This window comes from Echinococcus granulosus, assembly GCF_000524195.1.
Source record: "Echinococcus granulosus chromosome Unknown EG_S00056, whole genome shotgun sequence".
Taxonomy (NCBI): Eukaryota; Metazoa; Platyhelminthes; class Cestoda; order Cyclophyllidea; family Taeniidae; genus Echinococcus; species Echinococcus granulosus.
This window is the reverse complement of record NW_020170436.1, coordinates 221,462-248,758: the sequence shown is the minus strand read 5'-3', so window position 1 is coordinate 248,758 and position 27,297 is coordinate 221,462. Positions and strand designations below refer to the sequence as shown.

General features: G+C 44.1%; 1 protein-coding gene across 1 annotated transcript; it reads left to right on the top strand. All coding sequences in view use genetic code 11, as the record gives it.

Moving 5' to 3' along the window:
• Positions 1 to 5,460: 5,460 nt before the first annotated feature.
• On the top strand, positions 5,461 to 27,186 carry EGR_06399 (hypothetical protein; the record flags this gene model as incomplete). The annotated part of the gene is made up of 10 exons (XM_024495648.1): positions 5,461 to 5,547; positions 6,491 to 6,748; positions 15,548 to 16,002; positions 16,152 to 16,449; positions 16,669 to 16,749; positions 17,534 to 17,661; positions 17,922 to 18,195; positions 21,509 to 21,731; positions 24,290 to 24,585; positions 26,653 to 27,186. 10 exons carry the CDS (start codon positions 5,461 to 5,463, stop codon positions 27,184 to 27,186), a joined length of 2,634 nt encoding a protein of 877 aa, XP_024349924.1.
• Positions 27,187 to 27,297: the final 111 nt, after the last annotated feature.

The following is a 27,297-nucleotide window of genomic DNA, read 5'->3' as shown; positions in this document are numbered from 1 at the left end:
TCAAGTGACTGGAAGGGTTCGTGTAGTTCTTGGTTCATATCCCTGGGGATTGGTCATGTGCCTGTGTTATCAAGCAACTATCAGTAGGACACGCTTTTATTGCATCTTTGCGCACTTTTGCTTTGTAACTTTTAAACCAACTGTGGTTTAAATCTCCGTTGGCTTGACAGGCATAAGCACGGATCAAAGGAAGCGTTAACCCTCCGTAAAATTTTGGAGTAGATGCAGTAGTAGAACGCGCCGGTCATAGGTGACTTAAGCGGGCGAATTTTAATGGTGGATCCCTCAAAAATCGGCTTTATAAGGTATAGGAATCCGGACCTAAGGCGTAAGGCGAAGAAAGACAAATTGCTTGCGCTTTCGGCAACTGAGAAGAGCCGACTGACCGTACGACAGGGTGAAGGCTGTGATGGTGACCACAGGGAACGGTCCATTACTCACCACTCACACCTTTATGACATTGCACTCCATTTCTGGAGTACTTCGTATGTCTTCTGTGCAGGGAAGAAGTTGACCTCCCTGAGAAGGAGGCAGGACCTGACGAGTGAGGGGAGCTCCATTTTAGTTGGGCTAGAAAGGGGAGAGAGAGGTAGAGGAAGAAAGCGAATGAAAGAAAGAGGAAAGGAGGAGCGGTGATACTATCTCGTTCCATCTTATTTCTCGAAAGATGTTTAGCACCCTTTTGACAGCCGGATGGAAATCGACTAGACAGGTATGAGGCTAAGCTGAGAAGGAAACAGGGCGGCATGGCCAGATTGTTGACTTCTGGAGACACTTAGCTGGCGATGGAGATAACAAGGCGTTTTTTCTTCAACACCTTTAACAACTATACAATCTTAGTGACCAATAAAGTCTTCATTTTTTTAGAATTTTTAGAAATAAATAAAATACTTTTGGCGCACTAAAATGCTTGTTCTAATTAGACGGTGCCATTGGAGACAAGTTGCTAATTTATTTGAGGAGGAAATGTCACTTTTTGATCAAAGTACCACCAATGTATCACGTCACCTCGATGTGGCATTTGCATTGACCTGACATGGTATGTCAAGTAGCCACTCGGACTTCATAAAAATCTCCTAGCCAAGCCTATAATTCCGGAGGTATAATTTATTCATTCTCTTTATTTGAGAATGCGCTGTTAGTAAAGAAATCCTTAAACCCACCATCCGGTGTGCCTTTATTGTCTGAAAGTATGTGCAACAAGACCTGATATTGAGCATTTGATGGGCCTTTCTGATTGGTTTATTTTAAAGCAGCGTCAACCAATCAGATGTTCAGGTGGACTAGAACCAATTAGAATTGGAGAGAGAGTACAAAAAATTCGCCAATGTTTTTAACCCTTTTTAAGCGCATTAAACAGGCAATAAACTTCTTGCACTAAATGTAAAAGAGGAACAAATATAAAAGTTTTATGTAATAACGGGAATAATTAACTAACACTGAATAAACCGGTAAAAGGTAGATGCAGCTACTTTTTAGTAGGCACGTCGGGAATCTAGCCTCCCACCCACCGAAAAGTGGGCAGTGGAACAGGCGATTCTGCTGTACGTAGATGTAAGACCCACTTACAATGCGTAAATCGGTAGTCTGATGACGAGGCCCCTTCTTTCCAGTAGCTGATGCAGAACATGTGGATGAAGTGCGTGCATATCACCGAGGTCACAAACCGCAGTAAATGGGGGCAGGTAATCAGCCCTACTCATTTTCAAGCTTGGCTGAAAATGGAAGTAGCGATAAGCCATTCTGACGTAAATCTCTTTTCGAACGAGCAAATTGACACGTTAAAGCAGTCTGAAAGATTGAAGGGAAAAAAGCATGCGGACGAAATACTGCCTTGGTATCAGTATGTTGTCAAATGTGGGGAATTTAGGTAGTCCTTCTGGGTTATGGATTGACAGGTGAATAAATGACTTGGTTTGTGGCCAAGTAGGTAAACACAGACGTATAAACAAGAGACTAAGGTTGAGGACAAACACCTTACCATCGGATGCCAGGTCACGTGTCCTCGTCTCTACCTGGCATTGACAACTGATCAAGAGATCCGGGTACACTAATCCACCTTAAAAATGAATTCGCTCTTGAGAAAATTTATAAAAGAGGGAACTGTGAAAAGAAACTAATTTTGGTTATCTATCTTTAGGAGCTTACAGGGACCATCTTAATGTTTTTTAGCCTCCCTTTTACGTCCTTCCCTTTCCGCAGCGACTCTTACTTAGGTTGATTAATTTTGCCTCCGGGTGATGTCGTAAACCCAATTCGTCCCATTTTTGTGCAAAAAACAGCCCCATTCATCTTCTTGCCTTCTCTATCCTAATTTCTCCCTTCTTCTCCCAGCACTTTCATGCGGAGGTTATTTAAGCTGAAGAGCGAGAAAAGTTTGTCCTACACACAAAGGGCAAAAGGGGAAAGACAAAAGTGGAAACCATTTGACATAAAAATGGCGCCATTCTTTAGGGAAAAAATTAGAGAAGAGCATGAAATTAGGCTATATTTAGGCCTTTTGAAAGGCCTGACATTGCCCTGTCAGGGTCCAGTCTAAATTTAACTCATTGGAACGGTGTCGAGCCAAAACAAATGAATGGGGGAAAAACTGCCTGTCACTGTATAAGGCCTCTTGATTCTTTTCAGTATGTTTACCCAAATGGCCTTTTTTTTCAGAGGAGGGAGATAGCTAACAAAAGCAACCTCTATTGACCAATTTTTTGCCCAAATGAAGAGGTGATATTCTTTTGCTCAGTCACTTGTTTGAGTGGATTCTCCAAAGGGATAACTTAGGAGTCGCCTCTTAAAACAGACAAACATTTTCCTTTTTGCACACGAAATTACAAATGCTGCGTCTCTACGAAATGTTAAAACAGTTTGAGGAGAAGAAAGACATCGGGAAACGTTTTTTGTTCTCCTTAGTCTACTACAGAATGGAAGAAGTTCTATACTTTATTTGTGACCCAGTTTCATGCCCTTTTTGGTTAAATCTATAATGCTTTTGCTATTTTTTTGCATAAAATTGACTGCAAAAGTATTTGAAATGTAAACTTTGAGTACGCTTTCCTCACTTCCGATTGGTTCTGTATCATCCAGACAATTGATTGGTTGACACTGTTCCAAAATTGACCAATCAGAACCAGCCACCGAATGAAGGCTTGACAGCAGGTTTTATCAGTGTTGGGATGGATTCAAATTGACTAAAAAGAATATATATAGATTTTTTCCGAATAATTAACACCTTCTAGATGGCAAAAATTCTGCTGGAGGTCATGGCTGCCGAGGTCATTGGTGCTAATAAATTATCCTGCCTTCGTGGCCTTTACACACTTTCCAGGTTGACCTCGACGGTCGAATGATCAAAGGTATATTCGAAGGAATCACGTACTAAAATGCATTTTTGCCCTTTCCCCTTTTAATTAATGCATGTACCACCTGAGAGACCAGATGTTTGCCCCAAATCTCCACTTTAAGGGGGAAGAAGACTTGGTGGGGAGGGGGAGAGTTAGGTGGGAAGTGGCGGATGGAGTACTTTTAGAAAAAAAAGTGAAGTGAATAAACTCTACCTCTTTTACAAAGGACCACATACTTAAAGCTGACTAGATAAAACGGCTAGCACTTTCTGTTTAGGTTAGCTGACCTCTGAAAGGAATTTTTTTGGCTGTACTCCTTTTTCCACTCCAAGGGAAGTACTAATGCTCTGCTAGGTCCCCCAGAAAAGGCTTATACCTTTATTTGGCAGGGCATATGATTTACACACCTTTCTTACAAGTGTAAGACATCTTTGAAGAAGGAGATATAATATTTTGTTCACTTTCTTCATCGATGCCAATTCCGCTTGTGAATGGAAGACGACTTCAACGAGGGGAACTTCTTCCTCCGCTTAACTATTGAAGCGCATTATTGTGGCATTCCATCCTGAAAGTGACAAAGAACCTGACAGTCAGTCTGACTAGCCGTGATGCCTTCACGTCCTGTGAGTAGATCTTTCACTGATCCTGCCTGTCAGTTCTAGATCTCCACCCCACGCACAGTAGGTATTTTTTTTTCGATAAAGCAACAGGCATCATAAGCCGACACTGCCTCTTCGTCTGTAGGTGCTGCTTTAGTCCATGGGATAGGGGGAAAGTGTGGAGCCACATGTGTCCCTTCATCTGTCGAAGGCTCTGGCGAAGCTGCATCGTGGACGCCAAGCACATCCTGACGTTCAACTTCAGAACGTGTCGGGTAAAAGCCAATTTCTCCTTTCTGTCAACTTTTTGAAGCCTCGCCACACACTCACTTTGTATCGAAGCCATAAAGGCCTGTTATAGACAGCTGTGGGTAAAGTAATTGCCCCGCCTACACCAATGCCACATTCAGAGATGGCGGTCAAGTTGCCGTTGCCTGGCCCGAAGCCTTTAGCAGTGGTAGGGGAAGGGGAGACAGGGTGTGGAAGATGGACATTTTGAGGAGCTATGGAAGGCGTTTTCTGCTTCCTGTTAAAAACGCCTTTTGGTGGTGGACTGCTCTAACATGAACACCCACTTAACTAAAGGGTTTTATTTGATCCTCAACATTTCTTATGTGTGTGAAGAAGTTGGAAAGCTGTATCACATCCCCACGCCCCTTTTTCTTTCCCTCCACTCCTCTTCATTAAATATGAGACAAAACTTCTTCACTGAAGTCAGCGATGTTGAAAGCCAATGGCTCGCCAACAAGGCGACAGCATCTTATCTACGTAGGAGACCAGACGGCTTTGATGGATTCTGTTTATTAGCCGATTGGAACAAATTTTAACCTCCTTTCTCAACTCAACTCGTTGTAGTAACTTGGTGTCAATTTTGAGGCCTTGTCAAGCACATGCACACTCTATAAGTCATGCAGTTGAGTCGGTAGGTCAAACGGGCACTCTTTGCTATGCTGTCTCCATACCTGAACTCGTTCACCCGCTACAAAATGTGGAGAGAACCTGACCTTGACTACACCACAAGGTGACTGTAACTCGGTAACAAAATGTGCGAAAATGCCTTCTGATGAAGTTGGTGTCACATCTTGGGAAGGTGCGGTGGAATGGCCTATCGTCAATTTGTTGAAAGATGGAGAAGTACCGCCATGATTCAAGACCAGCCGCCAGTCCCGCCAAAAGTGAGGCAAGAGCCAATTCTCTTGCGACTGCACCAACTAGGCAAGTCATGGGACACGGCCAAACAAAGTGTTTCACGTGCGTTGACAGATGGCAGGCAATAAGGACCAAAGTCTTCTAACTTGATGTTCCACACTTCGACAACGCACCGTTTTCTTCCCCGCGAGAAAGAAGGGGTTGAGTTAAAACTTGTTGGTTGGGAATGGTTCAAGCCAATTTTATCGATGGAAGCTACCTTTTGACATGTTAGAGTAGCGTCGTTGCTGTGGCAACCGATTCATTGACATTAATAGAGCTTAAAAAGAGAAAACTAGGGGCTTTCACTTTGAAGTGATAGAGCGGGATAGACACTGATGAAGCATCGCATCACCGAAACGGAGATTCAGCCCGTAAAGGGGGAACAGACCGCGCAGTTAAATGGTGAATTTAAACAAACGCAGGTGTTGCAGAGGAGGTAGCCCCAACTTAAATCTGTGATCGAAATACCACTGTAGGATGTGGAAGCAACAATTGTAAACTCGGTGTCCTTTCAGCTAATTTCTTTGACAACCTTGCTTAAGTCTCTGTCATCCAGGACACTTCACTTGTATGTCTTTAGGAAATAAAGAAAAGAAAACGGGTTTTTGCGGCATCCAAGTCCACCCTGAAGAACAGCTCCTCCAAGAGGGATAAAATTTGAGTTGACGGAGTCAGCAAAATTGGTAGAAGTGTCTGCTGACAGCATTGAGATGACGTCAAGGGGGTGGTCGAACCCTCAGCCTCCAGGAAAAAACCCCATCTATTCAGATACACTTCTTTTGTTCTCCAAATGCTGAGGAACTCTTTTCCTTCATAATGCCTTTTTTGTATTGTCAGCTTTGAAAGACCATTGTTAATTGCTAGGTAGAGATTTGTCAGTGAGTAGACAATTTTCTTGTCAAAAATCCCTCCTCCACATGGCAGCCATCGAGTAATAAATGAAAGGACTCTTCTCCTCTTTTCATCCATAACAAGTCCTTTCCAAAGGACGCATCTAATTTGCTCCCTCAATGATCCCTTCCGGTGCACCGAGAGGACGGGAGAGCAGTCACCCCGGCGAGAAGCGATGTGACTGGAGAAAGGGTCCCGAGGAATATGTACCGGAGCTACTTTAATTTGTCCTCGGTCTTTCCTCTCACTAGTTTGCAGGTGGTTTCGTGCTGCCTAAGTGAAGAGGTATTTATAGAGGCAGTTTACATCCTTGTCCACTCAGTGATCCTGAAGGGATTTCTTAAGGAAAGAGATCATAAAACTTCTAGGAAGTCGGTTCTTGCCAAAATAGCTCCTGAATGAGCAGTCTAACGTAGAGCGACACGACAGAAACAAAATTACAGTCAGTATTGTTTTTCCTTTCCCTCCAAACAGTATGAGGTCCAAATGAGACGGGAATTGAAATCTCTGGAACACGCAGCGAAAGAGGAAGAAGAAGAGAAAAAAGGAAAAGAAGAAGCAAGAGAAGAGGAGGAAAGAGGGGAATTTTCTCTTGTGGAGGAAGGGGAGGAGATGCGTCAACGAAATACCAGCATTCCTGAACCCGTATTCACCTTATTCGCCTTTCTTGCTCGTCAGGGCATCCACATCAGCGATCTCTTTCGTCGTCCTGGCAACATCAGTCAAATGAAGGTGAGTCCTAGCACCAGAGCCTTTGAGACGACCCAACAGCCTGGCAGAGCACGCGTAAGGGGCTGGGGCATCGTAAATTAGGTAGAAGGAATCGCATTGGAGGTAGAAATGACCCAACACCATGGAAATAAATGTCATTACACCACATGTCTTTGGAAATGTTGTGCCACCATTTTGAAAGGTTCACACACCATCGGAGGCCCTATTATTACCACCTCAGTGGTGATTTCGAGGGGAGGTGATAAGGTCATCATGACAGATGGTGTCACTGGCATTTATATCTGTCAAAGGTGAAGAAAATTTCATTCATGTAGACATTTAACCTGGTTGTCTTACAGCTGCTATGAATTTAATTAAATCTGACTCCGTTTTGAGGTCACCTTTCCTCTTTAATTTTTGCTGAATTAAACACATTTTGGGGGGCAATTCAACTTTGAACATACTTTGTACAATTGAATAGATTAATAGTCTACTAGGTATGTATAAATTCTTTTGCTAAATTTGAGTGCTAAAGTACTTTGTTTGAGTGCAATGCATCGTTTCGTCTTTACGAAGGAAAATTAATAAAAAGCATTTTTACTAAAAAGACTTTCGACAGAGGAACACAACTTTAGCGGGGACGTTTGATGGCGAGATAAATCGCAAGGTTCCTGCCTCATTCTTGTTTTACTAAATGAACAATGAAGGATGAGGATTTCCTCTTTCAAGAAGCTCACAATTTATTTAAAATCTGACTAGTTGGACAGCTTTTTTCTCCTGTCCTACACTAAAGTCTAACAAAGTGATGACAGCGCCTTACTGTTCAGATCAGGGAATGCCTAATCGAGTGAATATAAGAGGCGATCACGTGGCTTATCAAGGGATGCTTTGGAATGGAGGAATTTCTTCTGCCAAGTGGGATATTTTGCTCATATTACCGAATACAGTGTATTTAAGGCGGGAGAGGTGTAATTACGAGCTTTGGGGTAAGTGAAGCGCACTCGTCAATGATGTGAACCTACGGGGGTTCTACTCTCGACGCCACGTAGCTCGAATGGCCAGACTGAGTGGTAATAAATAAGTCCTAGTAGGATTTGTTATAAACAACCCTTTATTTTGGTAGATGATCTACTTCCTAAATTACAGAATAGTGTTCGATTTTGTTAAACGGAGTGCGGAGCAAGAGAATTGTGTAGCGCCGTAGGTCTACCCTGGAGACATAAGGCGGCATTCCGATGGAAGGAAATGGTTTATCGCTAGTGCACATCCGGCTATCCATAAGACGGAAGTACGAATCGCGAAGGCCGCTAGTGGTAAATAGATTCTTAAATTTACTCCAAATTTAGTTAAGTATTTTAAAGATACGAAACGATTCCCTAGTATCGGAAGTTACCACAAGTTTTTTTGCCATTTAGTTGTGTATTTTATTAAAATTACAGAACCCAGGCAAATTACTTAACATTTAAAGGCATTTTGCTTTTCAATTTAATGCCTGACCTTGAATTATTCGGATAAAGCAAACAAGTTGATTCGTGCAACCCTGCACGCATTTAAAGGGTGAAGGGCGAATTTACTAAAAAAATCTGAAACCTAAACTGCTTTATTTTATCTATGCATGAAATTCAAAAGAAATATGCTAACTGTTAAAAATGTCGCAGACGATAGATATCCTGCCAACCTACTTTGTGATTATAATTTACCTTGGTAAAAGGAACAAAAGGTGTGAGAGGCTTTTAATTAAACCTACTTAAGCACAATTGGTGGACAGAAAGCTACCTAGAGCCATGGTTACGTGGCTATAGTCCTAAAACTATTGCAACACTTCCCTTAATAAGGTCATAGTGTTGGCTGGTTATGTGGTTACCTAGTTTCTTTATGATTTTTCGAAGTTGTGAATCCTGCACTTTCACGAACGCAATGCGCATTAATGCTTTTAGCCACAAAGAAGGAAGAAAGTATTCATGAATTCCATGTCCGTAAGTCGTTTTGTCGTAGGAGGTTGTCACTGCCAATCATTTGGGGAAGTGTGATGACTATGGGAGTGCGTAGGATATGATTGAGGAAGGACTGCGCCTCCCTTCTCCTCTATCATTCTAATTGGGGTATGAATTTTCTCACTTAGTTTTGTCTTATAACAGCTAATAAGAGAATTTCCCTCAGACTGAATCTCTATTCCTGACTCCCTTAGAATGCGGAAGATGGTTTACTTTTCCCCCGTCAAGTTATGGTAGGAGCTCGGCCGCAACCCTTTTGGCGAATCACATGCACATCCACGAAGCAGGAGCAGCCAGTCATATAAAAATGGAGTTGAGCGTGCAGTCTTAGAAGTTTGAAGCGGTAAGGTGGCTATTGACTGAATCTTTTGGGCTGCAATAAAGAATGTTACCACATGTCTTTACTAGTCAGTTAGTTACTCAGGCAGTAAGTCAGTTACCAGGGTAAATATAGTGAGTTTTTTAAAGAACACGCGTCACTGAAGCAAGGAAATGTAAAGTTAATGTGCCTAAAAGGAAAATGCGTAATTCCATTCCCCATAATTTCTCCAGTTGCCGTAGGTGCAACCGAATTGCCTCATCCCGCATGTTTAGCAGGACTGAGAAGTGTCTTTTATCACCTTGCTTTCAAATCAGCCCATCGGCTAAAAACGTCACTCTGGCCAAAAATTTGGGAACCACCTCCACATTCGACGCTAGCATCTTTCAATGATTCATCATCCGACATCAAGTCTAGACGATAGGCGCCGCCAACGCACCTTCCCGAAATGCCACACAGGCTTCACCAGAAGTTTTTATGTATTCACAACCAAAGCTAAAATTTTTTGGTGGTGCAGTCAGACCCAAATTTGGAGAGACTACCTTCACGGTGGATCCCATAATACCCACATTTAGCCAATCCTCCCCTAGTAATTCCTCTCTTTACTCCGTAGAAGGTAATTGCACCAAGGTAAACAAAAAACTGTCATCAAATAATCCGGTTTAATCCTCGACGTTTATCCCTATCTACTCTCCCCGTCGTGATTAGTATAGTTGCTGAGCCTCCGTGAAAGCTCAAAAAACCCTCAGGATATTTTTTTATGACGATCTTTAGTAGAACAGGTAGAAAACAAGTGTAAAAAGCCATCCAAACTTGTAACTTTTTAAACCATTCTTCTCCAGGAGGATTTGTAAATACTGATGGTAAGCACTTGGTAGTGAGTTGTCTCCATCCTGACACCTGAGGTGGAAGGTTTTTGCTGTCAAATAGTTGATACATTTGGCACGCTTATCAAATCCCGTGCCGGGTTCTCACATCCACTGTAAATAATTGAAGTTTTTTCCTTCTTTCTCTCCAATTTCGCCTTAATATAGGCAGGAAAAGACTCCTTTTCCTGTAAATCTTTGAGTTAAGGGCATAATGGGAACATAAACGGTCATTCCTGAAGTACACGCCATCAACGCTCCCCGCAATCAATCTCATGGGAGTAGGTCTTCCTATGAACGGCAACCACAGTCGCAAGACAGAAGCGAAGGCAGGAAAACATCTGTACACTACCCTTTTTGAAATAATGCCGCGTTTCTTATGGGCCGAACTGCACCTAGGCGGATGTTATTGGGGAGGTAGAACGATAGCCTGCAGTAAGTGCATTTGTCTGAGAGCAACAACTTTCACAGCGTTGGAAAAGACCTCTTCAGGCAGTCTAAATCTATTCTTCCTTCCTACCACGTCCCGGTTTAAAAGGGTGCTTGTTACCTGCAGACGGAATGGTTTAAGGGCTACGCAGACGAAGGGAAGGCCATGCCATCACCGAAGAACCGCTGACAGGATACAAATTTTGCTTTACCATTTCCCCTGAAACTTAAAGGGGAAGTGCATCCCTTTTTCGCCACTCTACAATTTCCAAATGCATACTTAAATCCCCGGCGATGTGTTTTCGCGTGCCGACTTGGGAAACTTTAATGGCAAGTACGGACGCACCCACGCCCGATGCAGTGGCCAATCAAGGGCGCAACGCATCGTCATCACCGGCCTCGACGCCGTACTCAGCGTCAGCAGCAACAACATTGGCAATAGAAACGATGACGGCATCAGCTGTTTATGTTGGGTGGTATTTTTAGTACATGTTGTTGCTGCCGCTGTTGCCGCCGCTGGTTTTTGCAGCGGTGGGTAGCACGTCCACAAGTGGAGGAGGCTGCGCGCCCGTGCCGTACCCGCTCCACTTAGATGCAACAATGGCCATTATATGAGAGAACGCGGGATGATAACTTGTTGCTGTTGTTTTTGCCTACTGCAGCCTAATAGCGGAGTAGGAAACAGTAATTAATGTTAGAAACGAAGACACTGAAACCAGTTTTTGAGAAAAGTAAAACGGGGTAAATGAAGTAAGCACGAAACAATATTTCTTCCGCTTTAGTTTTCCTCTTCCAGACTTTGAGTGTAGTTTTCAACTACAGGACTGTTCCAAGCGGTCATAGAAGATTAAAGCGCAAACAGATTAAAATGAGAGTTTGAATAATCCCTTAATTTACTTTGCTTCTGGCCACGACTGACATCCAAAACTTTTTTGACCACCAGCTCAGATCATATCGGCGGGCTGTGTTGGGACGATTCTGACGTTTTAAACACGCTGCCTTGCGCTGTTTAGGTTTTCTAAGGGCGTTATTGTTGCACTTTTAAATCCTTACAGAAGATTTTTTAATCCATTTTATAAATAGAAGGTGTTTCACAGCTTTAATGCTTCCTAAATAAAATTATATTACTCCGGTCAACTTCGATGCATTCCTATGACTTATTTAGCCCATAAAGTAAAAATTAAATTCTAAAAGTATGTTCCTGAAGAAAGAGATTGATTTTTTAAAACGAATACGTTTTAAAGTTAAGTCGTATTTCATCATCTAAATGTCCTCTGGCAATAATTTTGGCGTTAAAAATATGTAACCTAGGGAAATACAGAAGAGAAGGCAACATTTGCGCCTCACTTTGCAGACAAATTTTATGCAAAATATTCCATTTCTCATATTTTTTCTACTTGGAAATGGGTTGCCATTACGATGAGCATAAGTTTTTACCTCTCTTCTATTAATTGTGCGTTGCGCTCCGCATCATTTCTAGTTTCTAATAGGCTAACGTAGTGCGAATGATAATACTAGTTCTACAGCTTTCCACGGGCTTCACCACGAAAGAATTCGGTGTCTAGCTATTACTTGGGGCTATGGGGGTTACCAATAGTGGAACCTTAAGGCACAACGTTGTTTAGAGGATTTCAAGGGACAAGAAGTAGCAGATTGCAGCCACCTAATCAGGAAAGCCTAACATATCACCGCTAATTTGTTCTGATCTTGATAATGCCATTGGCATTGACATTCTGTGGGCTAATTCAACGTTATCAGCAGGCGATTTTAAATATAACTTCTTTATATTTTACCAAAACACACGTTTGGACAGGCAACATTTATAAATGCCTATGGCCAAAAGTAACTGTCACATCTTTGTAGCGTTCTGCTTTACTGTTTTATCATAAAGCGATTGCACTAGGTTTTACGTCACAAAGTGATGACAAAGCTTTAGATGGTAAAACAGATGTAGGATGCTCTTGCTCTAAGGAAAATCACCTTTTTTATCACCTTCAGCAGGATTTTGACTGGCTGCAAGAGTAATGAAATCGTCATTGTGGCAATGAAATCGTAAAAGGTCTACGGAACTGTAGGTCCTGACCCTCCTTTGAGATTGGTCCTTGATGCAACCCAGTAAATAACATTCTTGTGGTGAACAAAGCCTCTCTTTAAATCCACTCGCCTTCCATTTGGAGCATCTCCAGCTCCTTGCACTGTAGGGAGGGGAAGATCCTCTTGAAGTATCACTACAGTGTGACACTGGAGTTAATTGGGCAATTCATTCATTTAGTATATCCCTGAGGAGTCTCCCTTTTTAATGCTACCGCCTATTCTGTCACAAGTCTGGCAGGTACGTAGACAAACCTCTCATGATGGCACCACAAATCGGAAGGAGTAACGAATGCTGAAGTCATAGAACAACAAAATGGTAACAACAGCATTGCGCTTCTCAAACCTCCGAGTTTGTCGATTTTAGCTAGTCAGGTTTGATTCAGTCAAAAGGTAAACAAACCTCCCCACCGAATTGGAGTAGCACTTGGCGGAGTCATGGATAACGAGTCTTTGGAAGAGAGGTATTCTACACCAAGAGTGACTAGCCATTTTCCACCATAGTAACTTGCTTATCTGAGATTAACTAGTTAGGAACAACTATCAGTCATGCAGAACGGGCGCGAGGAAGTCATACACTTTGCACCTCGATTGGGTGGGAAAATCACGGAGGCTGGGAAGAGAAGTAATATCAGGGTGTCCATTCATGACAGGTAATAATAAGTGTCAAAAGTTATCACTTTGAAGTTCCTTTATTTCATTAACGCAAGTTTGTGTAAAAACGCACCGATTTCATTCTGTTACCTAACCAACTGGCAAGCTAAGGCTTGACAAATAGGCCAACAAAACGTCGGTTCTTTCAGATCACACTGGCCACATCACACGTCTAAGACACGCTCAACGCCAATTCACGGAACTGCCTCTTCCTATTTCAAGAGCGTGTGCGTGAGGCTAACTGAGAGATTGCGGCTGAACTCCTACCATAGCTCAATAGTGAAGAAGAAAATATCTATCCTCCCTGTGAGCGAGACAGGAATGAAAAATCAGTCGAAAAAAGATTTTTCGTGAGACCAGTAAGATAAGGAGGACTGGAGGAAGGTAGGAAGACACGGTCTCTTCTCTTCCTCACTATTCACAATCGTTGATAGTTACATCCAGTTCGGAAGGGAGACACACGGCTCAAGTTCTCTCTCTTGCAACATACGAATACACCGTTTAATCAGAAAATAGAGTAGGCAGTCATCTCGTGTTCCATCGAAAAAGTCACAATTTATTAACATTTTTTCGTATTTTTGTTACCATGAGCCTCTTGTAGTTCCTTATTTTTCGCCCTTTTTTCCTACCTTAGGGCAAAACATGACTTCAATTACTAAGTCCTATGAGTCTGCCTAAAAGATGATGCAGAATTTTATTTTTAATTTCTTTCTATGCTCAATACATCTATATAAATGGCATATTTCCTTGACATTAGCAAATTTTTTAAATTCACAATTGAGGAAGATTAAATTACATTCGGATATATTAAAAATGAATATAAAAGTTTTCATTTATTAGTGAAACTAAATAGCTGAATAAATTAGTTTTTCAGTTCACATAGTAACAGCTTAGTGTCTCATTTAGAAGCTGGAATTCTCCGGAATTGTGGAATGGGAAGGTGTATTTTGTTGACCCAAAAATGTCATTTTCTTAATGCTAAGGCAAAGTAACACTCAAAAGAATCAGCGGTGTTACCAATTTTGGACATACTGGAGTTAAGTCCTTGAAAATTTGCCCGAGAAAATGAGTTTATGATGCAAGAATCGCAGATACTCAAATTAGTCCCGGCGACATTATTGATAAAAACAAGTTAGAAAGATTCAAATGTCGACTTTGTGTTGAATAATTGTTTAAATAACTTGAAGAGGCTTTTTTAGATTAGTGCGAAAATAAATAATGGTATATGATATAACGCTGAACTTCAGGCAAATTTAGGGAATATAAGGACATCAAAATCTTGTAAGTTATTTAGATATATTAAAGGCATTCGTATATTCAGCTTTTTGGTAAATGGCGAAAAATCCGATTGACGTGCTACATTTAAAATTAGCGTTGTATGACTTTGTCATCCTGTGATTTTGAAGCGCCAGTAACCCAAACAACTTCAGATAGTAGTCACAAACACTAAAAGCTGGCATAAATTAAACCTTGTTGTTTTATTAAGGTGTTGTCATTAAACAAACTTCCTCTTCTTTGTACATAATTTAGTAAAGCGAAAATGCTTGCAAATATACAACCGAGGTAAAGTCCCAACTGCGTTAAATGATGTTCACCCAAATTAGCAGCCATAGATCTCAAAAAGGTGGGTTTTTCAATTGAAAAGAAAGAACATCACTTAAGACCTTATTGTCTACGAGTAAGGCTGATTAGGCAAACAGAGAATTCAAACAAACTGACCAACCAGCTAAATAACTAAATGATAATAAAACCAGTCAGCTAGACTGGAAAAATAGACATGCGCTTCAACTCGCTCCATCGGTAACAGCATTCATTGCTCTCCCCCTCACGCTCCTGCACCCTTTCTCGCCCGCTGGCCCACACCCAAAAATAACATCCCTCTTCTAGGTCATCCTGGCCCTCCCTTTTTTGCCCCCAAAAGTGGACAAAAGATCGGGCAGGCGTGGAATGATAGTGGATCAAAACAAGGCGAAGGCCAAGACGGGAAGCCTATTAATAGCCCGTCTGTTAGCAGTAAATACCGGAGGAGTGGGAAGGTGTTTTAGCCAGCTGTTTTCCACCTACTATGCTGGCCGTGGTAAGGGCTGACTGTCTAAAAATGGCGAGGTGTCTCGATTAAGGTGTGATGCGAGATTTGAGTATCCTTAGGCGTGGGAATTCATCCCCTGTACCGTGTGATGTAGGCTGTAGTAGGGATTTCCCCCTGAGGGAACTATCAAAGAATAACCATAAGTGAGTGAATAAGTGGCATTCAAGTCGAACCGAGGCTTTGGGGATTCGAAAGGGCACTAGTCTTAGAGTTCACGAAACAAAGATTCCATTGGTATAGAAAGGTCTGGTACTAGGGCTAGAAAACTCATGTGGAGGTCATTCAATTCCCCACCTACTGGCGGTATGAGTGTTTCACCACCACACTATGCGAGATTTCTAGCTTCTGCAAAAATACCTTGGTCTCGCCTTCCCCTAGGTCATTAGTTCAAGCCTGGCTAAAGGTGAAGTTGTAGACTGGTCCGCCTACAATGTCTACACCGTTGCAAATGTCGCCAAGCGCTTTCTCCTCAGTGTTCCTGGCGGCATCTTCGGTGAACACAACGAGCGTCGCCTTCTAGTGGCTGCGGTACCTCCCAGCACCCCCCACTCACCCCATCAACCTCCTTCTGCTTCCGGCGCTACCTCTGCTACGACCACTGTGCCATCCGTACAGCACCGTCTTCCCAGCAAACTTCAACACGCTCCGGGCTTCCAGACCTCCCACGTGGAGGTGACAGCGGAGGGTAGTACTGGAAGGTTGGGGAATGAAAGGGAGGGTGGAGGGGACGTCTTTGTCTCCTCCCTCTTCTCCGATCAGACGGGATTTCTCTGCGACTTTGGGATGCTACCCCCTTCGCCTGTGGAAATGGATCAAATCGAATTGTTTATTGAGTGAGTGTCGTGAAAAGCTAATCGCCTATTCAGCAGACAGCTTTGGACTTGGTCACTCCTTGGTTCATACTTTGATTGACAAGCTACCTAGAGAGTGATGCCGACATACCAAGGCGATCAGTGACTACCATTTGTTTCCACTTTGTCAGGATCCTCGACACTCTGCCACCTCCATGCCGCGAGTTGGCGATAATTATTTTCGGCATCCTCCACAGCATGGTTCGCCACGCGGGTTTTGAGGTGACCACAGGCTGTCACTCCTGTACTCCCTCCACCCCTTCCCGCACCACCTTCCCCCTCCTGCAAGCTCCTCAAACCACACCGCCCGTAACTCCGCCTCCGCCTCCACCAATCAGAACACTGGCTGAGGCTGTCTCCAAATCTGTTGCTGGTGCCCTCCTTCACACCTGTCCCCTCTCCGTTGATATGGTCGATAGAGGCGCTCAGGTTTGTTTAAGTCTACTTGGAGTCACTTTTTCCACCAATCAGAGGTGCTAACATTTCGTTCGCGGAAAAATGAGGCTAAAATGTGACGTGGAGATAAGAGAACAGTTCCTTTGGATCATATCTACTCTCCCCTTGGTCTTCGCCATTTTTCTGCCCCGGAAATGCACCAGATGCGGAAAGTTGACGAGATTTAAACAAGTCTTCTCTTTTCACTCCTAGAAGATGAGGTTGCGACTGCGCCAACGCCATTGCCATCGTAGAGCTCCGAGTCCTGCGAAATTGGGCTCCAGAAGAATTGAGGTGAAAGACGGAGCAGAAGTTGTGGATTTAAAAGGCAGTAAAATTATCTTTTGGAGTTACTAGGACGTAACTAGAAAGCGGGTTTTTTTTAACCCACTATCTATTAATAGCCTCCTTCGGTGGATGTCGTGGGACGGAAAAAGTAGCGATGATCACGCTCACACTGCCATCAATTTTCACCGCCTAAATTTGGACCAATTCCCATGCAACCGGTAAAAAGGTGGAAAAGGAAGAAGTCGGGAGAGGAGTAAAAGGGTTCCTCTTTTTATTTTCACATTTTTTTTGTTTTAAAAATCCCCTTCACTGAAAATTTCCACGGAGCGCACGTGTCCATTAATCTTGCTGCTCTTATCCCTCCTGTCCCGCCTCGCCTCGGAGGTTGAAGACATCTTGACTCTCCTATGTCCCCGAACCCCACCTTAAGAGCGCTAAAATTCTCAAAGACGGGGTAACAGAGGGACAGATGTTTCTCTGATAATCTCCTTCATGGGGGGCCTTTAAGATGGGAGGCGCTGTTTACATTCCTCCACCCTCCTGACAGGGGCGGTATCGGTTAGCCGGGTATGGCAGCGCAATTTTTTCACCTGGACGAGGGCAACGGCTTTCTGGGACTTTTAAGCACTAGGGCGAATAAATATGCCTACATTTTGGGGACAGCCCCTTCCATGCCTTCCGCTACTCTCCTCCTCCGCCCTACTTTCGGCGAATTAACTCAAACTCGCCGATGTCATTCGAGGTTGTCGGTTGTGTCTGTTGTACGAAATGATTTCAACTGGGCTCTGAGGCCACCGGCACCTTCTCCATAGAGCTTGGAAAAGGTGAGGTCGTAGGTCGCACGGTCGAGGAGACGTCCACCGATGCTCTGTATTCAGGGGGACCCTCTGTCTTTGATCTTCGCAATTTGGGAGTCAGGTGGGTTGAAAACGGGAGATGAAACGATTCAGTCCCTTCCTATATCGCCTAAGGCGCGGCTAAGGAAGAGAGCCTCCATATGTCATGCATTGACAGGTAGCAATAGGGGTCAAGGTGGTGCTCTCACTCACTTTATTCGTATAGGACGAAAAAAAGGGCACTGTTTTCTATTTGTTGACTGGCTGGCTGGTGACTGTTGTAGTCGTCACTAACCAAACATTCCCCCCATCTCGAAAGTTTGCACCGCTTCCTGTCTCTAGCCCAGCCTATGCTTACTTCCTGCATTTTTGCGCGGAGCCCTTCGGACGGCACTTTTCGTCTGTTGAAGAAGGTCAGGCAATTGGGACTGTGACCGAAAAAATACAAAACGTTTTCTCCTTCTTCTTGGGAAGAAAGCTGACACCGGTGATTTGGTCAAAAGAAAGACAATTTAAGGTCAACTTCCTCCCACCTCTACTCTCTCATGAATGGGAGGAGACGGAGGCACCGATTCCTCCCATCCTCCGTAGTTCCCTCACATCCGAGGGAAGTAATGTTTGTCACTCTCCCCGATAACATTACGAAGGATGGTAGCACCCGAAACGATAAGAGAGCACAGTGTTCGAGACGCTTTTGAATATTCAAGGATCAGGCAGGAAAAGAAAGTTCTAGAAGATCGAAACGGAAAAGTATCCTAAGGTTGTAGACATCCCCAGCGATGCGTTGGAGAGTCGACTTGCTGTCGTTCCATTCAGCGTCTTCACCTACCGTACCTAGCTGCCATCTTGTCGCACAGGACAGGCCACCCGAAACCTTTTCCTCCTTGTTATTCCCTGGAGCAGAGCCTACGGGTGTCCATCGGTAGAATACCCTGTTGGACCACTGGCTCCTCAACGTGGGGCAGACGCAATTAATTCCAATGTCCCGTCCAGACACTGCTTCTTGAACATTATGGAAAGTTTCGACACTTGCGATCTCTTTCAATTCCTCTAATTTGTCAATCTCACCTACAGAGTGACGTTGTAGAGCTACAAAGTGCGATGAGGTCAAGGTCAATAGGGCTATGGTAAATCACGCAAGAATGGGACCACTCCGAGTGTCCATCAGCTAGCGCCGTTCCCCTCAGACATCAGCGTTGAGGCCTTGATCCCATAATTTTTCTGGTTGGCAACTCGACACGATGCGATCCACTACGGCAGTAGCACAAGGGCAGCTCAACTGGAACTCCATTCCATAACCATAAGGGGGGAGTGTTGTCATTTAAAATAAATTCGGGTTCCGTTCTCACCGAGCACGCATGAGACGATGAATTGCTTAATATTGAAAAGGCTCCTCTCTTCAGGGGTGCTGCCACCCACCTCTCTGGACGTGTCATTCTCAGCTTTTGACACATTAAAAGTGAGAAGTTTCCGGTTTTCTGCGAATAATCAGATAAGTTTTTTAAGGCAAGTGATAAGTGTACGCCGAAAAGGCTTTGAAGGTCGACTTAAAAACGTCTCTTACCAATGTCACATATACGTGACGGCCTGGGTTTCCAAACCTGAGTCCACCAAATAGTGTCGTAATTGGTTTGTTTGCAACGAAGAATGTTCATCCCTTCTCAGATAATCTTATCCATTTTTGATTTTTGAGCACTGAAGGATATTTTGATCAATTGGTGTCACTGTTGGATAATTGGAACGTTTGGGTGGCTGAGTGAGCCAATCCTTTTTCTGGAAGAACCCCGGTGGTGACTTCTTCACAAAAATTGTCTTTACACTTTGTCTCTCGATATTCCAAAGTACTGACATGAAAGAATTGAACTAGAACGCCTCAACTCTTCAGGTACTCCCCACGAACATGCACAGGGGAAAGAGAACTCCCTCGATCTGCCATGCCAACTGCCTGTTATTCCATGGTCCACTTTAACCCAAATCCAACAATTTTTGAGAGGAAGAAAAAGCAGAAAATAGATGGCATTCTGATTTACATCTAAGAAAATTAAAGTTCTCTCATTTAAAAGAAAGTAAAAGCTGATCACGTCGTTGTGATAACACATTGCTTCTGAGAGAAAAAAAGGAAAAATGGATGGAAATAAGGGATTTCCATCTTCCTCATATACACGGTGAAAGGTTTACCGTCTTTTTATTCCCTTCGAGGAATTTTGATTTGGGCAGAAGTACAACATGCTTGTTTAGGCAAAAAAAGGGACGGGGAAGAAGGGAGAGATGCAAGTCCCCCCGCCCTCCCTCTCCTCCCCCTCCCCTGGTGAATCATTTAGACTTGAAGGTTTGGTCAGCCATGAATGAGAATGCTGTCAAGTGATGGCTCCTCACTCGAAGTGCTGCATTTAAGCAGAAGTCGGTCTACTACGTCGCCAAGTCGCCTCTCCTCCCTCGGTAGGAGCCGACTTGTCTGCTGCCGCACTTTGACATTATACCTTCTCCCAGAGGCTTGCAGCAACCACTCTAAATGTCCCTTGCATAAACATCGCCATAAAATATGCAGATTTATGCACTTTTAATGGAAAATTTCCATGCATAATAACTTTGGCGCCAAACGTGCATTTAAATGTGATTGGGCGTGGGGGGGGAGTGGGGGAGCGGAGAGGGGCGCGAGAGGAGGAGGAAGGAAAACAATCTTGCTTTACTCGATCTTAAAAACCCATTTTTTTGCAAATTAAACAAATCAGCAGCCTCTGAAATGTGGCGAGAATGATGTGGGACTAGCGTCCTTTAAAACTTCCTCCTTTTGTCAGCATTATCTTCTTTCCCCATCTCAATAGTAGCCGGCCTTTCCCTTCCCCCATGTATAATTCATCCAACACCCTAGCTTTCCCCCACCCTCTTCGTTTTCTTCACCACCCGCTTTTTTGCCCACTTTTGAGGCATTTAGGGACGAGAAATTCCGTATTTCTTTTCCCAAAAATGTCTTCACAACCACATGAAACTCCTACCACTCTCGAGCTGGACTTAAATTCCAAGGGGTGAGAAAAGGAAAAGAAAAGTTATCCTACCCAGTGACATGCATATTTGGCCATATTTTTGTGTGATTCTGTACAAAAAAGGAAGGAAAACATAAATTATCCGTATTATTTGTCGGACAGGTGAACCAGCTTCTCCTATATCAAATCAACAATTTCGCCCAAAACTGGAGTGAAAAGAGGGAATTTTACTTCCTTATTTTGCTTATTTACGAGCGTGGATAGCTTTGCAGCAATTTGTTTTGCTGATGGCACATCACCTTGACCCCGTGGCACAATTCAAACCAGTGGGCCAATCAGCGTCGAGGTGCGAAAATTGATATTTTAAATCCACTGAGGAAGGCCAACTGCAAAGCCTTAATTAGGATCTCAAAAATGTGCACCCATTAAAATGTCAAAATGGGGAGTGGAGCGCACCACCACCTCCTCATATCCCCTTCCTCCCCTTCGCACCTCAAATGCCATATATTTGGGCCCTCTTGACAACGCGTTGCCGGAATGCGTTTTGCTTAATAGGTGGTTTATTTCAACCCTGTAAAAAGGTCAGCTTTGAAATGAACTGATTTTTTGGCAATGTGCGCGCGCAAAACCCACCCCACTTTTTCACCGAAACCGTCAGTTTCTTAAGCTAAATTGGGTGTGTAATCTACTACTTATTCACTAAATATTGGCATTTTAGTAAGATATTTTGAGAAAGATATTTTCCGACTAGCATTGCTCCTTTGTGTGGTGAACCGCAGTCTGGAAGTCGGTGTTATTTGATTCTAGCCAATGAAATTCCTTGGAATTATCGGTCCATCAGCCAATGAACAACATATCGATTTTCCCGCTTTCTCATTGGCCAGACACAAAAGTGGTCATTTTAAGCCATAAAAGAGGTCGACTTTTTTTGTTTTCGTCTTTTAGGTAATGCAAACTCTGATTCTTCGATTCGCTCATCTGGGAGACTCCATAACCACTTACTACACGGACCTACTTCTGGGACGTGTGTGCTCAAACTCCTCCTCCTCTCCCGCCTCCACAGTCATTCCCTCAATGTCTCAGGTCGTTAGCAGCTTCATTGTGCCTCCTAGTTCCACGGCTAGGATAAAGAAATTGAAGGGGAAAAAGACACTTCAAAAAGGCCAAGGTTAGTCACTCTCCCCTTCTCTCCATTCCCCTCTCTCCCTCCGGTCAGTTTGAATGAAATGTGTGTTGTTTGGGGCCAAAAGCTGATCCCATACAAACAAAATTTAAATAGCGGTCTACTAGCCTCAAAGAGCCGTAGTGAATAGCACCACTTGACCTGCTCACCATCAGCGTCACATATATGTGACATGCGTTCTCCTCATCTCCTCTCCGAATCACCACTAGTTGCGTCAAATCGCGTGGATCAACCAGGTCGACTAAGTTTATAAAGTCAATTGGAGGGCAGTTTTTTTCTGTACTATTCCACCTTTTTTTAAATGGCAGTTGAATTACACACCGTGACACAAGAAAATCTCCGAAAGTTGTGTATTGCCCGACTCGCCTCTGAGGCAGACTTGGACTGACACGTAGACAGACCTTGTAACGAAGAGTTTATGGCCTACAGTGGAGTTTTGAGCGGCATTACCGAATGGCCAATCAGCCGTTTCTAGAAAACTGCGAGGGGACCGCCAGGAGGTGGGGGGTGGAGGGTGAAAATAGCAATATCAACCCACCTGTTCGGGGGTAATCTCGAATCGGTTATAAAATTTGTCGGTCCTCCTCCCCTTCCTTGCCTTTTTGGCCCTATTAGAGAGGTGAAAGAGCTTTTCACCAGTGCATTCGGTCGGGACATATCCGCCAGCAGAGATCCATTAAAATTTCTCTAACAAAAAAACGGGGCAACAAAACAGGAATTCCAGCCATCAGACTGGCTACAATTAGGAACGTTTCTCTAGTCTTTCAACAGCTCATTTATTTTCTCCTCTTACCTGAAGGCTAATATTTTGGTGGCCTGTTTAGCCACTTTGCAGGTTTAAATGACTGACACTTGTGTTTGCCTTAAAATGTCAAAATTTTTCTTTTACTTATGAAAGATTTAAAGAAGTTGCAAGTGTTGCAGATGTTTCTGTAAGATTTTTTTGCTCACGGTTTGATAGTTCTTAAGTAGGCTGACGTCACATATATGTGACGATCCGCTTTTCCTACACTAGCTTAACTGCACACTCACATTAGTGGGAAAAAGAAGAAAAAAAGGAAGAAAAAGACGGTTCTGTCCAGGCAGGCATGCCAAATAGACCACTTTGCTTACGAGTGAGGACTATGTAAGACACTTTTTAGCCATGAGGCGGTATGCCAGTTCAGTGGTCCAAATGCTGGCATCTCAGTGGAAGGATACAACAACTCAGTAGCTGCTGGAGTCGAGTTGCCTCCGAGACAAATGGTGATGTAGCACTTGTATCCAAGGCATCAAGAAACCCCCTGACTACTTCTGACGGCCAAAAATGGAATGAAGGGGATCCAGGTGATTGTCAAGGCATGGAATAGCTTGAATTATGTCTCTAACGGTGGTGCTGAGATTGCAAAGCCTGTTCTACGAAGAGCACAGGACATCCACGATGGAGTACCACATCATCGGTTGATGGACAAAGCTTGTCTGTCTTTTCAAACATGAAAAGAAGACTTCAACTAGCCTCTTGGCCACAAGGATCTATTTCAAAGGAGGCTCGACTACCACAGTCACAGACAGCCGTGATGAGGTCAAGGTCATTCAAGTAGGAATGTGCGCGGAGATGGTGCTCATGCGGGAACTCCACTAGTCATCATAGTACGTACGCGCACGTCCAATCCATGGTGCACCCGCAAAACCCCCCTCATTATTTCCGAGGGGATTGCGATAGCCTACGGTTGTTTGGATCCGGATTATCTGAGGTCCAGATAAGGTAAAGAGTCTTTTCCGTTTTGTCTTCTCATGAAAAGATGAGAAGGTGGATGCGTATCCCCTCCTCGAAGTCTCCAAATCCTGGATCCTTTCGACATGAAGTTCTGTCTTGCAGGAAGCTCGACCACCACCACCGCCAATGTTGCCATTGACCAACACGATTGCTTACAGATTTTGAAGTCCAACCCATCTGCTTGCCACATTCTTTAGTGCAAATAATCCACAGAAATTAAGGGCGAGTGGGAGAACGAGGGAGTGTGGGAAGAGCAAATGCACCCCAGGGTGTTGTAAATGATTTACGATGCGTCTACACGGTCTGCTTGCAGGATAGGGCAGGGATAATGAACAAGAGAGGGAACCGGGACGATTTGCTTCCTTCTAATGTCTCCAAAGCACTGCATGAAGGCAAGTTTGGCTGTTTAATGTACACGCCTTTTGTTTGGCGGATAAATTTAAAGGGCGTTTTTACTGTGCGGCATTTAATCCAACGGAGGGGCGAAAAGTTCAAATCGGTGACTTGATTCCGGATGGGAAAATGATCGGTAATGCAGGTGAGGGGTCACTGGCAACCCTTCTACCAGCATGTGAGAGTGACTTTGCTGACGACAGGGAGAACAAACATTAAGCCATGCGTTTTTGACGCTTTGTGAAGGTAGTTTGCCCTCTCGATCGACGAATTCTGGGCTGAGGGAGGTCGTACACGTCGACATATCACTTTTAGGGCGAAAGAACTGTATCAGATTGAATACCTTCTCACTACCAAAAATCACTGTTTCCCTCTTCAATGTTGCTATTTCAAGGTGTCGAGGAGGGAAAATACACGCCACCAGTGGGCCGAATCCTCGCTTTGGCTTCCCGACTGCTCTGTCTCACGAGAAGTCGTCTTGGAGGAGGAGAAGGTGAGCAGACCACCCAGGCCACCGCTACTGTTCCCTCCCTCGCCTCCACAACTCCCTCACCCTCCTCCGTGGTCAGCGCTTTACCACAACCACCGACGCCGGCAATAACAACGAAGGCTGTAGGCGTGACTAAAGTACCCGTCACCGCAGCTGTTGCTGAAGCACCGTCGGTGGAGCCGAAAGACGTCGATGAGGAGGTGCGTCCCTCTCGACTTGTTTGGGCTATTTGCACAATTAGTAGAAATCTCTGATCGGCCTTTCTTGTTGGCGGTCTGTTGCTCCACTTCCCAAAAATCTGACGTTTGTTCTATGAACGATCAAGATCGCCCAGAGGCGTTGTTTTTTTTTTCTCGAGGGGGCGAGAAAAGTGAGCGCAAGTCGCATCGAGAACGCAGGAGAGTCGAGGAAGTTTATCCCACATCGGGAGACTAATCTTAGCAAGGACACTGGTAAATGTTCATTAATGTGAATAAAAGGGAGGAGGGAGGCTCGACCACCTGAACAGCAACAGTAAATGGCTTGACAGGCCTGCGAAGCGCCCTGCACCGGACAAATTGCTTCTTGGTGCAAGGCATGCATTCTGCTTCGTACTAAATGCAATGAAATTAAGGGTGGGAAATATTATTTTTAGAAAAAGCTGGCGTGCATTGGGAAATTGATTAAGTAGTTGTATTAAAAGCTAACTTTTAGGCAAAGAGGGAGAATAAAGTCGATAGAAAAGAGGTATTTTGTTTGACTTCATTTTCATTGGTCGCCCGATGATTGGTGGACGCAATAGTTAATCAGGGGTTGGATGGGGTCTCCACGCCCTAAATCCTCAAATACATGGTGGTGGCAAATCCTCCGGTTTAGGCAGGAGGTAGTTTAAACTACTCGGCGGCGCTAAACCCCTCCCCTCTACCAGCGGAGTTATCACTGAGGTCGTAAAAAGGCTTACTAGTCTTGTCAAGGTCTGATCCCTGACACCAAGGTGGCGATTGAACCTCAAAAAATTGAGGGCTCCATCTCTTTAAGAAAAGGCTTAAACAAATACCAATTTTACTCTTTTGAATGTTATCCTATCTGCCTCCCGCGTGCGCTCCATGAAACGGGAGGGCAGACAATACGGAGGGTACATATCGTGGAGAGACTACTGAAGTAGATGCTGAAAGTTTGCTTGGAAGATATGAACATCCTATCCCCTGAATAATCAACCTGAAACAATGCGATTGAGACTAGATGATGCTTTTATGTCATCCACTTCCCTTAAAAGCATATTTTTGGTCTTGTGGAGGCTTTCCAAAGGAGGACATCGTTTCAACCAATACAGATTCACTAATACGGAACAGGCATAAACCTTCCTGGAGCATCTGGGTTGGGTAACCAGGCAACGGAGTCACCTTGCTCTAGATTCATTTATTAGTTTAGTTCATCTCCTCCCACCTTTTGAAAATTTAACAAGGCCTAGGAGGATAGAAGCATGGGGAGGGGCTGAGAGGCCGTAGGCCCGGACGGATTGGAATCACTCGACAGCAATCTCTTGAGAACGGCGGAACGACACCTGGTTAAAGCTGAATTTTCTCCCAAGCCCACCTCCAATCTGTGCCAGCCTCCTTAATGACGAGGAGGCATGACCTTCCGACCAATTCAAACACCGCGGGGTAGATCATACTGATAGGAGAGTGTCAGAAATGTCGATGGGAAAAAGGGGATGAAAAAGCAACCTTAGTATGTCAATTTGAAGTTGCCATTATTGACAGCTAGCCAGGTATGTACCTAAAGACACTTGCCAGGCAAAGATCCTTAAAAACAAAACGAGAGCAAGTACTACTTATATCGGAAATAAGGCGTATTCACGTAGCGGACGAATGAGTAAATGGATGCAGTGGGCGTTACTCTCCATTTCGTTTTCAAAGCTCAACTTTGGTGTACTTGGCTTAAGAATAAAGGAAATTTTTAAAACAAAGAGAAGCTGTTGCTTTAAAGTGGGTATCGCTCTATTAAATACATTGTTTTCCAGCGACAGGTACAACAAACCTTCCTTAATTCGTATCTCTACTCTGTGTCACACATGTGTGACGTCCGCTCTTTATCTGTCAATGATGGGTCTTTGTGTAACAAATAGATTAGTAGGGCTGAATATCGACTAAATAGATGCTAGATGACCTTTCAGGTCTAAAATAATCACAGTGGCCAGCTTGGTAATGGCCAACGGCACAGCATTATTGGCGATGACGGTAATGGATATAAGATTCCAGTCAATTTTTGATCACCCTTCTTTATAGAACCATGACTCCCCAAAAGAGGAAACTGATGACTCTGAAGGCACGGAGCACACTCAAATCCTTACCCGCTCCTACATTCGACGCTCCCGCAACCGTTATCGAGCCGTTCATCGACGCCAAATGGAGGCGATGCTTCGTCGAACTGCATGGTTCCTCGGTTCAAACGTCACCACTGCCACCGCGGTCACAGCTGCCACCACCACAACTGCCAGTACCGCCCCTCAATTAGTCGTGACCTCGGCAGGTGTGCCGTACGCTCCCACTTCCACTCAATCATTGCTGGAGATTGGATTGCCACTGGATCTAGAAGAACAGCGGCAACAATTTCAGCAGTTGCCGCATTCCCCTGAAGGTCTGGCAGTACCCTTCTACCTCAGTCCACTGCCTCGGGTCAGTGTGACAAGTATTCACAGTGCACCAACTTGTCAAGAGTCACCTGCCACTCCTCGTCAAGTGGATTCAGGGGAGGAGGGGGAAGAAGGGGAGGAGATACATGTGGAAGGCCAATCGAGGAGCATTCCACGACCCAAGTGATGCTGCTTTGTCTCCAGTGCTCGTTTATATGTACGTGTGTTTCCAGCTAGGTTCTTGAAATTTACTTCTTTAATCTGCAAATCTCTCAGTTTATCTGAATAGCCTTATTTG